Source organism: Ranitomeya variabilis, chromosome 1 (assembly GCF_051348905.1).
Source record: "Ranitomeya variabilis isolate aRanVar5 chromosome 1, aRanVar5.hap1, whole genome shotgun sequence".
Taxonomy (NCBI): domain Eukaryota; kingdom Metazoa; phylum Chordata; class Amphibia; order Anura; family Dendrobatidae; genus Ranitomeya; species Ranitomeya variabilis.
This window is the reverse complement of record NC_135232.1, coordinates 901,232,389-901,244,818: the sequence shown is the minus strand read 5'-3', so window position 1 is coordinate 901,244,818 and position 12,430 is coordinate 901,232,389. Positions and strand designations below refer to the sequence as shown.

General features: G+C 43.7%; 1 protein-coding gene across 1 annotated transcript in view; it reads left to right on the top strand.

The window, feature by feature from the left end:
- Positions 1–12,430, top strand: part of ALPK1 (alpha kinase 1) — a 199,950-nt gene that overhangs the window by 81,056 nt on the left and 106,464 nt on the right. The window contains exon 2 of the mRNA XM_077278906.1: positions 9,964–10,193. Coding sequence (XP_077135021.1) covers positions 10,076–10,193 — 118 coding nt within the window. The 5' untranslated portion in view covers positions 9,964–10,075. The remainder of the gene's footprint in view (positions 1–9,963; positions 10,194–12,430) is intronic.

Here is a 12,430-nt window from a genome sequence, read left to right as displayed (position 1 = left end):
TGACAAAGAAGGAAGGAGAAGACCGGGTTTCTCAATGCATCCGCGCTGACCACACACGATGGAAATATTCTTGAAAGCTTTATTTTGCCGACACGTTTCGTGGCAAACTGTCACTTCCTCAGCTCCTATTTGGTATTTGTATTTTCCTCTTTTGCCCTTGACTTGTTATTGACGTTTCTCCTGCCTGACAATTTTGTACCTTTGCTGCTGTCTTGGTTTTGACCCAGCTTCCTGGCTATCCTTCCTGCCATCTTGTGCCACTGAGCAGCTAACTCTGTGGCGCTGACCCACGGACCCCTGTGTAGGTCCAGATCCCTGTATAGGGTTTAAACGGTAAAGTCTAGGGTAATCCCACTCCTCTGAGAAATGGCGTAGCTTGTGCCAAGCCTGTACGTGGTAGCCATTGCCAGGAGACCACTGACAGAGCCACCTGACACATATTTGGTAAATTGGTTATTTAGGCTCTTTTCTGATTTTCTAATTTTAGTAGTGAATTAGAAATTTAAAAAATGTGGATTTATATTAGTAAGCTAATACAAAAAAACACTTTTTTCCCCCCATAAAGTATAGTTAATGAGATTGGATGCAAAGTGTCATTTTCATGCAGATTTTCTGGTTAATTGCTCCTTTTAGAGTGATTTTATAAGCTCCACTTGCCTGTTCCTTATATACTCCCAAAGTCAGTAAAGCTAAAAATAATGATAATAACCAAAGCCACCAATGCGCCATTCTCATTATAACAAGTTCTCAGCTTAGGGTTACTGGCAGCCGAGTTGCTAAACACAAGCATTTCTTACGCTGGTTGGCCGGCTGTTCACGAGTTGCCTACTTATTCTTTAGCTTTTTAATTGGCTAGGACCACCAGAATTCAGAGGACACAGATGTCACCGATAGTGTGCCTAGGGAACACATTCATGCCCATCTGTTGCCGTCTAGAGAGTTGTTCATATATCCACAAGGCCTCCATTTAATTCTTGTCAGAAAGTAATGTAAATCCAGTTTACCCTCAGAAGTCACTACAGAGAATTATGCCAATGAGCCCCCTGCAATTTGCACACACTGTAGCTGTATAGGAAGAAAGGGCAGTCCTTTTCATGTCTGTGCATATTAACAAGAGAAGCCTGCCTTAAGAGGCTTTTTTTGATTGAACGCTCTCATTATTTTAATGCAGCCCGTCCCGCTCCTCCTCTATGAAAAGAAAACTAGATCGTAAAACAAAATATGGGGGCAGGGGCAGGCAAATTGTATAACACAATGCCGTGTCCCATCACACTTCTAATTTCCCCAGTTAAAGGATCTCTAGAGGAATACTAGTATCTTGTACATAAGTGTCATTTAGCAGATAGTAACAGTTGTTCTCTTGCTCTACATTGCCTAAATATTGAATTTTACATATGTTGCTTATTCAAGGAAAATAATACATGCCAGCTGTCACAACTACCACCAGTTGATTTTTGTGTGCAAATTCTTCAAATAAAGCTAAATTACTGAGGCCAATTTCACTGTTCTTAAACATGTGGGCTGTATTATTCCAAGAAGAATAATCGCTCATTAAACAATATTGGCCGCATATTACTATTGGTAATGCTTTAATTGGGAGTGTGGGTGTAAGATTGGCTAAGGCCATGGGTGCCAGTAGAGGGGAAGATTATGCCAGCTATAATGATTTTATTTTTTCTATATATGTTATTTTTATTATTTTGCCATTATTCCTAGTGAGCAGCAGGCAGTCTAGTTGCCAGCCCAACAGTGTAGAAAATATTGAAGATAAGCAAATCCTTGAATTTTAGAGTTAGCAAGGAGTCTCTGTTCACTCTTTCAGGGTTAAGATCTGTCTTCAGATTTGTTATGGAAGTAGATTTTAGGCAGGTTACCACTCCCTCCTGATTTGTACAGAACAGAGGTAATCAGCTCACTAATCTATCCTATGATGTGGGAAGACATATAGTAAAGGTGGTATGTGAACAGGTGTTTGAGTCTTGGAAGGAAAGATAACTCAGGAGCCCGATGGTGAAGTGATGGAGTCCACATTGGTCTGGATTGTGTCTGCCTGATATGGTTAGTAGTAGAAGTCTCTTTTGGTTGTAACTTCAATGAACCAGCACAAGATGGTTGTTTAGCTGGCCAGGTGATGAAATCTCTTTGGCATCATCTTGGATTAGAGTGCGAGGGTTAGAGGTGGAAACCTCTGAAGTGAGAGCTTAAAGGGAACCTGTCATCAGGATTTTGCTCAATAACCTACACTCTATGTCAGGTCAGCGCCGTTATACTGATTAAAATGATACCTGGGTTGATGAAATCCGTCTTGTGGTTGTTTTTTAATCTTTATTTTCAATTTGTAGTTAATGAGATTCTCGTGCAGTAAGGGTTGGTGTATGTAGTGGTCTGATTAGGTATTCATAATGCAGACTGCTGACAGGTCACTGATCCCTCACTGACCTGCCCCCTAGTTTACATAAAGAATACCTAACCTACTGAAGAAAGACAAAAAACGCTTCTGCAGGTAGGTGTCAGCCGTGGCACCTGCTCTGCAGCATAATCACATGGTTAGTGTGGCCATAATACATTTTCCTGATGTTATCCAGCTAGGGAAAAAAAAATTTGAAAATGGCGCTGCCCGCGCAGTAGAGACTGCATGGACAGCAATAAAAATAGAGGCTGCATGAGAGCTCGACACACAGGCTCTCCATGCATGTGTTACTGTCACACAGCCGCGACACATGCAGCGACGGCGCTGTATCCAGGTTACCGAGGCAGCCATTCGGTAAGCGCTGTAGCTATTCGGATAAGGGCTGTAAGATTGCACTTACTGAGTGTATTGGGGACACTCATTTGGCAGCGGATTAACGCAGTCAGGCACGGGTTTTCACTTTAACAGTCCGTGTGGTTTATTATGGAGTCATAAGCCACAGAAATATGAACGACAAGCAAACAGTCTTTGCATCAATCTTCACATCATAGTATACGGCTTTGAAACGCAGTCACTAAACACGCCAAACCTCTGTGTCCAGTTATTGTGGGTGACCACATGCCATACAGTTCATTAATGTCCATGGAGCACAACAGGCACCAACATACGACAATACGGTTGCAGTCTCTAATCATGCTGGACCTTACTCCGTCCAGTTACCATGGGTGACTGCACAGCACTCCATACGCTGGGATACCTTCCAGGAGCTCCTGCTCCATAAGCTGACTCCTGTCAGTACTCTCTCAAAGGGAAGTTGCCAAACTGGGATCACCGTCCTGGGCAATGCCTTGCTCACCAGGCCACCTGACAGTCCAGATCCTCAGACGGACTGTAGCTTCCCCAAACGCAGTGCCATCACGGACTCTGCACACGTGTCCTCTCTGTGTGCTATTCAGGACGTCCATCCCCATCTGGGACCGTCCAACACACAGGCCCCCAGGTCCAAGGCCTCCCCCATGTGCTCTTCAAGGATCTAGTCCTACTCCCAGGACCTCCCAACACAAAGGCCCTCCAGGACCTGGCACTCAGACCACTCAGGTCCATCCATCTTTCTTCCATGTGACCCACATGGTCACATTATATACTTGTAGCCACTCCCATAGGTGGGAGGTGTGTGTGGCTAGTTCAACCATTACAACTACAGATATGCCTCCATGCATATCCTGAGGAGCACATGCAGCGCCACCTAGCTGTAATAGGGGTCACTGCATCACAGGGCTTATCCAAAGCTATTCGATCAACACTAGTGTTAAACTTTTTTATTAAAGTGTGGAAGTTCATGTACAGGCAAATACATGCTTTCTTAGCAAGACTCCAGATGAACATTACACATTGCATAAGATTGCAGTAGTCACGGAAGGCTTACATGACCATAGGTGCAACCTTTGTAGAATTACCCATAATGCCTTGCAGCTAGCATATCCAATGTTATAGTTCAACCAGGTGCGACTGTCATAGCAAGTATAAAAGCTTAGAGAGGGAATGCAGCAACCATTTTAGAATGATTCAGAATAGTGAAAGGATGTCAGAGCTCAGGAATCAGCATTAGAGCTAGGTAGAGAAAGCACTAAAGCAGGCAGACTGTATTATACAACTGCAGTCCTGAAGAAGATGAAAGATATGAGAGGTGCTCTTAGCAGGAGTGCCAGATTTGGTGTGATGATTTAGCAGTGATATGATATACTTGGCATTTGTCCTTCTCAATTTGAATTACAGTTACACGTTTTTTCTTCATTCTTACTGCACTAGAAATTAGCCAGCCAGCTGACAATATTTTTACAGAATAAAAAAATCTGAAATCAGTGTCAGACATGTAGTGAGTTTTTTTCTTATGCAATCATTTTTGTAAAGGGTGGAATTCTTGTTTTTTAAAAATACAAAAATCATATAAAATCCAGACATTCCACTGCAACTGTCTACCACACAAAGTATGTGTGTCGCAAGCAATGTTCTTTTTACACATCTGTTTTGCTAGTCACAATTCTCATCCACATTCTCCATGCCTATTCAGCTCCCTGTTGCTTTTTGGATTGGTACCCACCTAGCGTTTTGTAAGATGTAATTTTTTAAGGGGTTTGAATTCTGTTGAATAAAGAAAATAAAATTTAGATACCATATATACTCGAGTATAAGCCGACCCCCCTAATTTTGCCACAAAAAACTGGGAAAACTTATTGACTCGAGTATAAGCCTAGGGTGGAAAATGCAGCAGCTACCGGTGAATTTCAAAATTAAAAATAGATGCTCCATACCGTTCATTATGGCCCCATAGATGCTCGACATAAAGCTGTGCCACATATAATGCTCTGCACCGTTCATTATGGCCTCATATATAGCTGTGCCATATACAATGCTCTGCACCTTTGATTATGGCCCCATAGATAGCTGTGCCATATACAATGCTCTGCACCTTTGATTATGGCCCCATAGATAGCTGTGCTATATATTACCTCTGCACCTTTGATTATGGCCCCATAGATAGCTGTGCCATATACACTCACCGGCCACTTTATTAGGTATACCATGCTAGTAACGGGTTGGACCCCCTTTTGCCTTCAGAACTGCCTCAATTCTTCGTGGCATAGATTCAACAAGGTGCTGGAAGCATTCCTCAGAGATTTTGGTCCATATTGACATGATGGCATCACACAGTTGCCGCAGATTTGTCGGCTGCACATCCCAAAGATGCTCCATACAAGGCAGGATGGATCCATGCTTTCATGTTGTTTACGCCAAATTCTGACCCTACCATCCGAATGTCGCAGCAGAAATCGAGACTCATCAGACCAAGCAACGTTTTTCCAATCTTCTACTGTCCAATTTCGATGAGCTTGTACAAATTGTAGCCTCAGTTTCCTGTTCTTAGCTGAAAGGAGTGGTACCCGGTGTGGTCTTCTGCTGCTGTAGCCCATCTGCCTCAAAGTTCGACGCACTGTGCGTTCAGAGATGCTCTTAGGCCTACCTTGGTTGTAACGGGTGGCGATTTGAGTCACTGTTGCCTTTCTATCAGCTCGAACCAGTCTGCCCATTCTCCTCTGACCTCTGGCATCAACAAGGCATTTCCGCCCACAGAACTGCCGCTCACTGGATTTTTTTTCTTTTTCGGACCATTCTCTGTAAACCCTAGAGAAAATCCCAGTAGATCAGCAGTTTCTGAAATACTCAGACCAGCCCTTCTGGCACCAACAACCATGCCACGTTCAAAGGCACTCAAATCACCTTTCTTCCCCATACTGATGCTCGGTTTGAACTGCAGGAGATTGTCTTGACCATGTCTACATGCCTAAATGCACTGAGTTGCCGCCATGTGATTGGCTGATTAGAAATTAAGTGTTAACAAGAAGTTGGACAGGTGTACCTAATAAAGTGGCCAGTGAGTGTATAATGCTCTGCACCTTTGATTATGGCCCCATAGATAGCTGTGCCATATATAGTGCTCTGCACCTTTGACCTTTGATTATGGCCCCATAGATGCTCCACATAAAGCTGTGCCTTATATATAGTGCTCTGCACCGTTGCCCCATAGATACTTCACATAAAGCTGTGCCTTATATATAGTGCTCTGCACCGTTGCCCCATAGATACTCCACATAAATCTTTGCCATTGCTGCTGCTGCTGCAATAAAAAAAAAAAAACACATACTCACCTCTCTTGCTTGCAGCTCCCCAGCGTCCGGTCCCGGCGTCTCTCCGCACTGACTGATCAGGCAGAGGGAGGCGCGCACACTATATGCGTCATCGCGCCCTCTGACCTGCACAGTCAGAACAAGAGGACGCGAAGACTGAGCGGCGCCCGGCGGGTGGAACGAGGGAAGGTAAATATGTAATACTTACCTGCTCCCGGCGTCCCGCTCCTTCCCCCGGACAGCTGGTCTTCGGTGCCGCAGCTCTTCCTCTGTCAGCGGTCACCGGCACCGCTGATTAGAGAAATGAATTATGCGGCTCCGCCCCTATGGGAGGTGGAGCAGCCTATTCATTTCTCTAATGAACGGTCCCATGTGACCGCTGAACAGGGGAAGAGCTGCGGCACCGAAGACCGTGGGATGGGCAGGGGGAGCGCCAGGAGCCCCGGAAGCAGGTAAGTATGCCTCAGCGCCCTCTCCCCCTCACCCGCCGACCGTGACTCGAGTATAAGCTGAGGGGGCACTTTCAGCCCAAAAATTTGGGCTGAAAATCTCGGCTTATACTCGAGTATATACGGTATGTCTGTTTTTGCACATCTGTTTTACTAGTCCAGTTTGACAACTGTACACCTGTTCGGTGGACTGCTGTCACATTTTACTTTCTCTGTGTGGACATGCCTACCAAGCATTTCTTGTTACTTTTTTTTGCAAAGGTTGAATGATTGGGGTTGAACAGGTTGTAAGAAGTTAATTATAGTATTGTACAAAATGGGTGTTAAAAGAAAAAAATTCAATAGATGGGGTGATGTAAAAGAAAAAAAAAAAACATGCCACAGCTAAGAATTTAGAAATCTTTATCAGCAGTAACGGCACCGCCACCACTGGCATCAGCTGTCCATGCAGAAGTATTAGCAAATGTAGGCCACAGTTGTAGTCCTTTACCTATGGCAAGTCCTTTAGTGGGGAGAAAGTGGAGGGCATTATGGAATATATGGCACATCACTCGTCTCACAGCAGGATGAGGTTATGTTTGACAGCAACACTGTCAGTTTGAGTTAAGGCCCCGTCTCACATAGCGAGATCGCTAGCGAGATCGCTGCTGAGTCACAAGTTTTGTGACGCAACAGCGACCTCCATAGCGATCTCGCTATGTGTGACACGTACCAGCGATCAGGCCCCTGCTGTGAGATCGCTGGTCGTGTCGGAATGGCCTGGACCTTTTTTTGGTCGTTGAGGCCCCGCTGACATCGCTGAATCGGTGTGTGTGACACCGATCCAGCGATGTCTTCACTGGTAACCAGGGTAAACATCGGGTTACTAAGCGCAGGGCCGCGCTTAGTAACCCGATGTTTACCCTGGTTACCAGCGTAAATGTAAAAAAAAAAAAACAATACATACTCGCCTTCTGATGTCCGTCAGGTCCCTTGCCGTCTGCTTCCTGCTCTCACTGACTGAGCCGCCGTACAGTGAGAAGTGAGAGCACAGCAGTGACGTCACCGCTCTGCTCTCGCTGTACGGCCGGATCTCAGTCAGAGCAGGAAGCAGACGGCAAGGGACCTGGACACCGAAAGGCGAGTATGTACTGTTTGTTTTTTTTGGTAACCAGGGTAAACATCGGGTTACTAAGCGCGGCCCTGCGCTTAGTAACCCGATGTTTACCCTGGTTACCCGGGTGCTGCAGGGGGACTTCGGCATCGTTGAAGACAGTTTCAACGATGCCGAAGTCGTTCCCCTGATCGTTGGTCGCTGGGGAGAGCGGTCTGTGTGACAGCTCCCCAGCGACCACACAGCGACTTACCAACGATCACGGCCAGGTCGTATCGCTGGTCGTGATCGTTGGTAAATCGCTTAGTGAGACGGGGCCTTTAGTCTTCTGCACAGAACAGTCATGTGTGATCATTAATAACTAAGGCTACTTTCACACTTCCGTCTTTTTGTGTCTGTCGTAGTGCAGCAAAATGACGGATGTCATGAAAATAGTGAAAAACGTGTGCGAGGCATCCAGTGTAATAACGGATGCATCGTCCACAAATTCCAGGAAAAATAAATGTCCGGGGACGAGAGAGAGAGAAAGAAAGAAATCCTTCCGGGCATGCTCAGAGGGGAAAAACTGGATCCGTCGCTGGATTCCAGTGTGTGACGGTCAGCGACGGATCCTGCGTCCATAGGCTTCCATTCTAGTGAATGACGTATGATGCAGGATCCGTCGCTACACGTTTTCCCGACGCAGACAAAAAAACGTTACATTGAACGTTTTTTCCAGACAACGGTCCGCCAAAACACGACGGATCCGTCGCATGATGGATGCAACGTGTGGCCATCCGTCGTGATCCGTCGCTAATACAAGTCTATGGGAAAATGCAGGATCCTGCAAATTTTTTTGCAGGATCCTGCATTCTCAAAAATCGACGAATTGTGACGGGAGCTGAAAGACGGAAGTGTGAAAGTAGCCTAAGGCTTCTTTCACGCTAGCGTCGGGCTCGGCCCGTCGCTGTGCGTCGGGCCGACTTTCCCGACGCTAGCGTTGTCTCCGCCGCACAACGGGGGCAGCGGATGCATTTTTCCAGCGCATCCGCTGCCCCATTGTGAGGTGCGGGGAAGTGCGGGGAGGTGGGGGCGGAGTTCCGGCCGCGCATGCGCGGTCGGAAAAAGCGGACCGTCGTGAGCAAAAAACGTTACATGTAGCGTTTTTTGCTCCCGACGGTCGGCCACTGCACGACGCATCCGTCGCATGACGGGTGCGACGTGTGGCAATCCGTCACAATGCGTCGCTTCATGTTAATCAATGGTGAAAAAACGCATCCTGCAAACACTTTTGCAGGATGCGTTTTTTCGGCAAAACGACGCATTGTGACGGAATGCAGTTAACGCTAGTGTGAAAGTAGCCTAAGATGAAGAATTTGTGCACTGTTATTTTATTTAAAAAAAAGCATGGGAAGTATGTAAGTGAGTTATGTTACTACCTGGTTACCATCCATTTCAATGATGAGGTCTCTTTGACATTACTAATTTTGTGTTTGCTTTAATAAACTTGAAAGGGGTTGAATACATTTTTAGGCAACCTCAACATGTTATACATATCATCTCATGCCAATTGGAATTTGCAACAAATCAAATCATTGGAAACATTTTTCAAACCTGGCAAATTCAAATTTCAAAAGATTCAAAAATTTCTAATAATAATCTTTGTAAAGCATAGTAGTTTCACGTGCCGACAAAATCAGACAAATATAAATGATAATTCTGATTACTTTTATACTATATATGGGATATTAAAACCCTTTTGTAAATTGCCATAGGATTGGAAATTACTGAAGAATTCGCTAATTAGGATATATAACATTTCATATATTTTTATGATATATTTTTTACTCACGTATGTATACAGTATATACATATTCTTTGTTTTTTTGTCATAAATGGCTATAGATAATAATCTATCACAAAATAAATACATTAACTGAAACATTCTGTTTTATAGATATGCATAATTCTAGAAAATAATTCTTTATATATTTTATGGGCATGCTTTTAAGGGCAGGTGCTCCTGAAAGAACAGGCCGGAGCTTTTTATCAACAAGTTGCTTTTTAGTCCACCATGTCATCAGAAACGGTTAATGAACTTGTGTCAGGTCCTCTATAGAAGACAAGATTTCTGTATCTCTTTCATTCTCTTATCTTCTCTATCTGTTTTTTTATCCCCATGTGTGTCAGGCACCATGCTGTAATTTCACACTTCTCCAATAAAGTGCTCAGATGCCGTCCTGTGTTTTCATGTACTCTTTCCTCCATTATCTCTCCGCAGCTTGAATTTCTCTTATAATTGATGATGCTTTAGTTAATCATCTCTTTTCCCCTTTTGTTCCGCAGGTACCTCAACCTTGAAAGATCCCTTTTATTCAGAATATGTGCCTTCTCTTAGGTCATTGATCATAGAGCACCCAGGGACACTCAATTCACAGTCAAGTGGGAAACAGTGGTCATGAATAATCAGGAGGTTGTGGCCATGCTACAGGAGTGCAAGCAAATGCTCCAAGTTCTCACTTCAGAGGTGTCAGAGCCATCTGAAGGGGAAAAGAATGACTACCAGCAGTGTGAAGGTGAGGACCTTATGTGACAGCAGGTTCCTCCCCGCCTCTGTGCAACTCAGCCACATGTACTTGCTCCTGCTCTATTTTTCTTCTTTTGGCAGGCAAGACTGGCTAGGCTGTTGGGTTTGTGGGGTATGAATGGGATTTGGACTGCAGGCAGAGAAGGAAGCTCATTTTGTTGGAGTGAATTGCTGTCACTTCTAATTTCAGGCTCCACTAAACCCAGGCGGAGCCACATTTATTTGTGGAAACAGAACAATGAGCAAAAGTTTGATGGCAGGTGACATACTTTTTTGAATATTAGAAAATGAAAGAGGACAAGCTATTGGCGCAGTGTGCCACCAATGTATTAGCCCTGAATGGCTTGGAGATTTAAATTTAATGACTTAACTTGCTAATTAGTTTTGCATGATTTATTCCAAAGAGAACCGATGAAAACATTTTTTTTTAATTCTGAGGATTAAACAAACCAGAAAATGGGTCCCAATGATATTTGTGACAGCTTTTGCCCTGCTTTGCATTCCAGTTAATGATGTCTTTGAATTAGCATAACTGAAATCTTTATTGAATTTAATATCAGTGCATTAATGGGTATTGATTTTGTGGAAGACAGAAGAATATGAGTCAAAAGCTGTTATTATAAATTCATTTGTACGTTGTCCTCCTTTGCAACGTTGCAAGATTTTTTTTCTTTAAAAAAAAAAAAACCTTTGTAAAAAAAATAAATAAATTGAAAGATGAAATAATTCAAGAGTGCAAAGTAAAGCTCAACAAGGCTAAGTTCCCTTGTTCTTATGTACTGTCCAGCGCCTCGCTTCCTTTATTAAGAAACTGTTTTTTTTATTTTGATCTTCCTTTTTAATTGACTTCAATTGTTAACATAACAAAACATTCATTAGGAAGTTGCCCTGTTTTTCCATCAAAAAAAGGTTTCCTGGAAGAGCAGGAGCTAATTGATGCCAACTGATCAATTAAAAAAATAGTGGATCTATGAACTCATGGAAATGCTTTGGAATAACATGAAGAAAAATGCTAATGACAACAAATCACACAATCATTTTCTTCTTTATGTCTATGCATAGAAGTTCATAGCTATAATCCAAACTCATAAAGGTTCGTAAGTACTTACATTGGCTTCCACAACCAGATAGAAGAAATTCCAGTGTAAACTTCAAAACGGGGCATATTCCTTCACATTACTTCACCTCACCCAAAGGTAACAGTGTAAATAATACATAGTTATCTCTTTCACAAGTTATGACGTACAGTCATATGTCAGGTCCCTGAGTTTCCCGACAAATGATTGTTGAAATAATCATCCATCATCTACTGCTAACAGCTTTGCTCTGCCCACGGCTGTTAACCAGCTAAATGCCGCTGCCAATCTCTGACAATGGCATTTGATATGTGCGAAAAGGTGGACTCGTCATTCCACGCTCCCATCAACCCACCCATGGCCTTGGCATCGCAGGGTGACAATGGGTTGCTATAACAGCCTGGGGTTTGCTGAAGACCTTCATTCTTGTGATGACAATTCTCCTGTAAAGCCAGCGTTTAGCTGGCGCTCATAGGAGACCGTAATTTTCTCTATACATGGCAGTGCTGATGCACTGTTATGTATAGTACAAGTGATCAGACGATCGCAGTTTCAAGTCCCCTGCACTAAAAGCTAAAGGAGAATTGCCTTCTGTGACATCTATAGTATATCGAAAGTATATACTGTAGTGCAGCGGTGTTCACACAGTGCGACAGATAGTCAGGGACCCCAGAGAGTTAAACATAAAATGTCTTTATTCCAGAAAACTCACAAAAACAGGTAACCGAAATCCTCCGGTTCGCAGCCGGGTCCTCAAAACAGTCTGTGTAAAACCAGTAGGAAACTTATACAGAGTATTTGAAACAATTTTTTTTATGTGGATTTTGCAGTAAAATCCTAAATTCTCCTAAACTGTCTGAATTTAGCCTAAAGATGAAGCGGTAATTCATGCTCTTGCTCTCTATGATAGGTTTTGGGTTTTGTGCTTACTGCCTAATGTTTCACAACTCCCATAAGCTACAGTGGAGCGAGCGGCTGACACCTAAGGCCTTCTGTCTAATTTACATACTCTTTTTTTCTGAAGTGTAACACTGGCCTGGAGTCCCCATTCTCCAAATGTATGAGGCATCCAAAGATGTCTACACAGTTCACCATTAGCACTTTGCCACTCCTGGCTCCTCAGCTACTGGTCTCTGTGTAGCTTCTCACT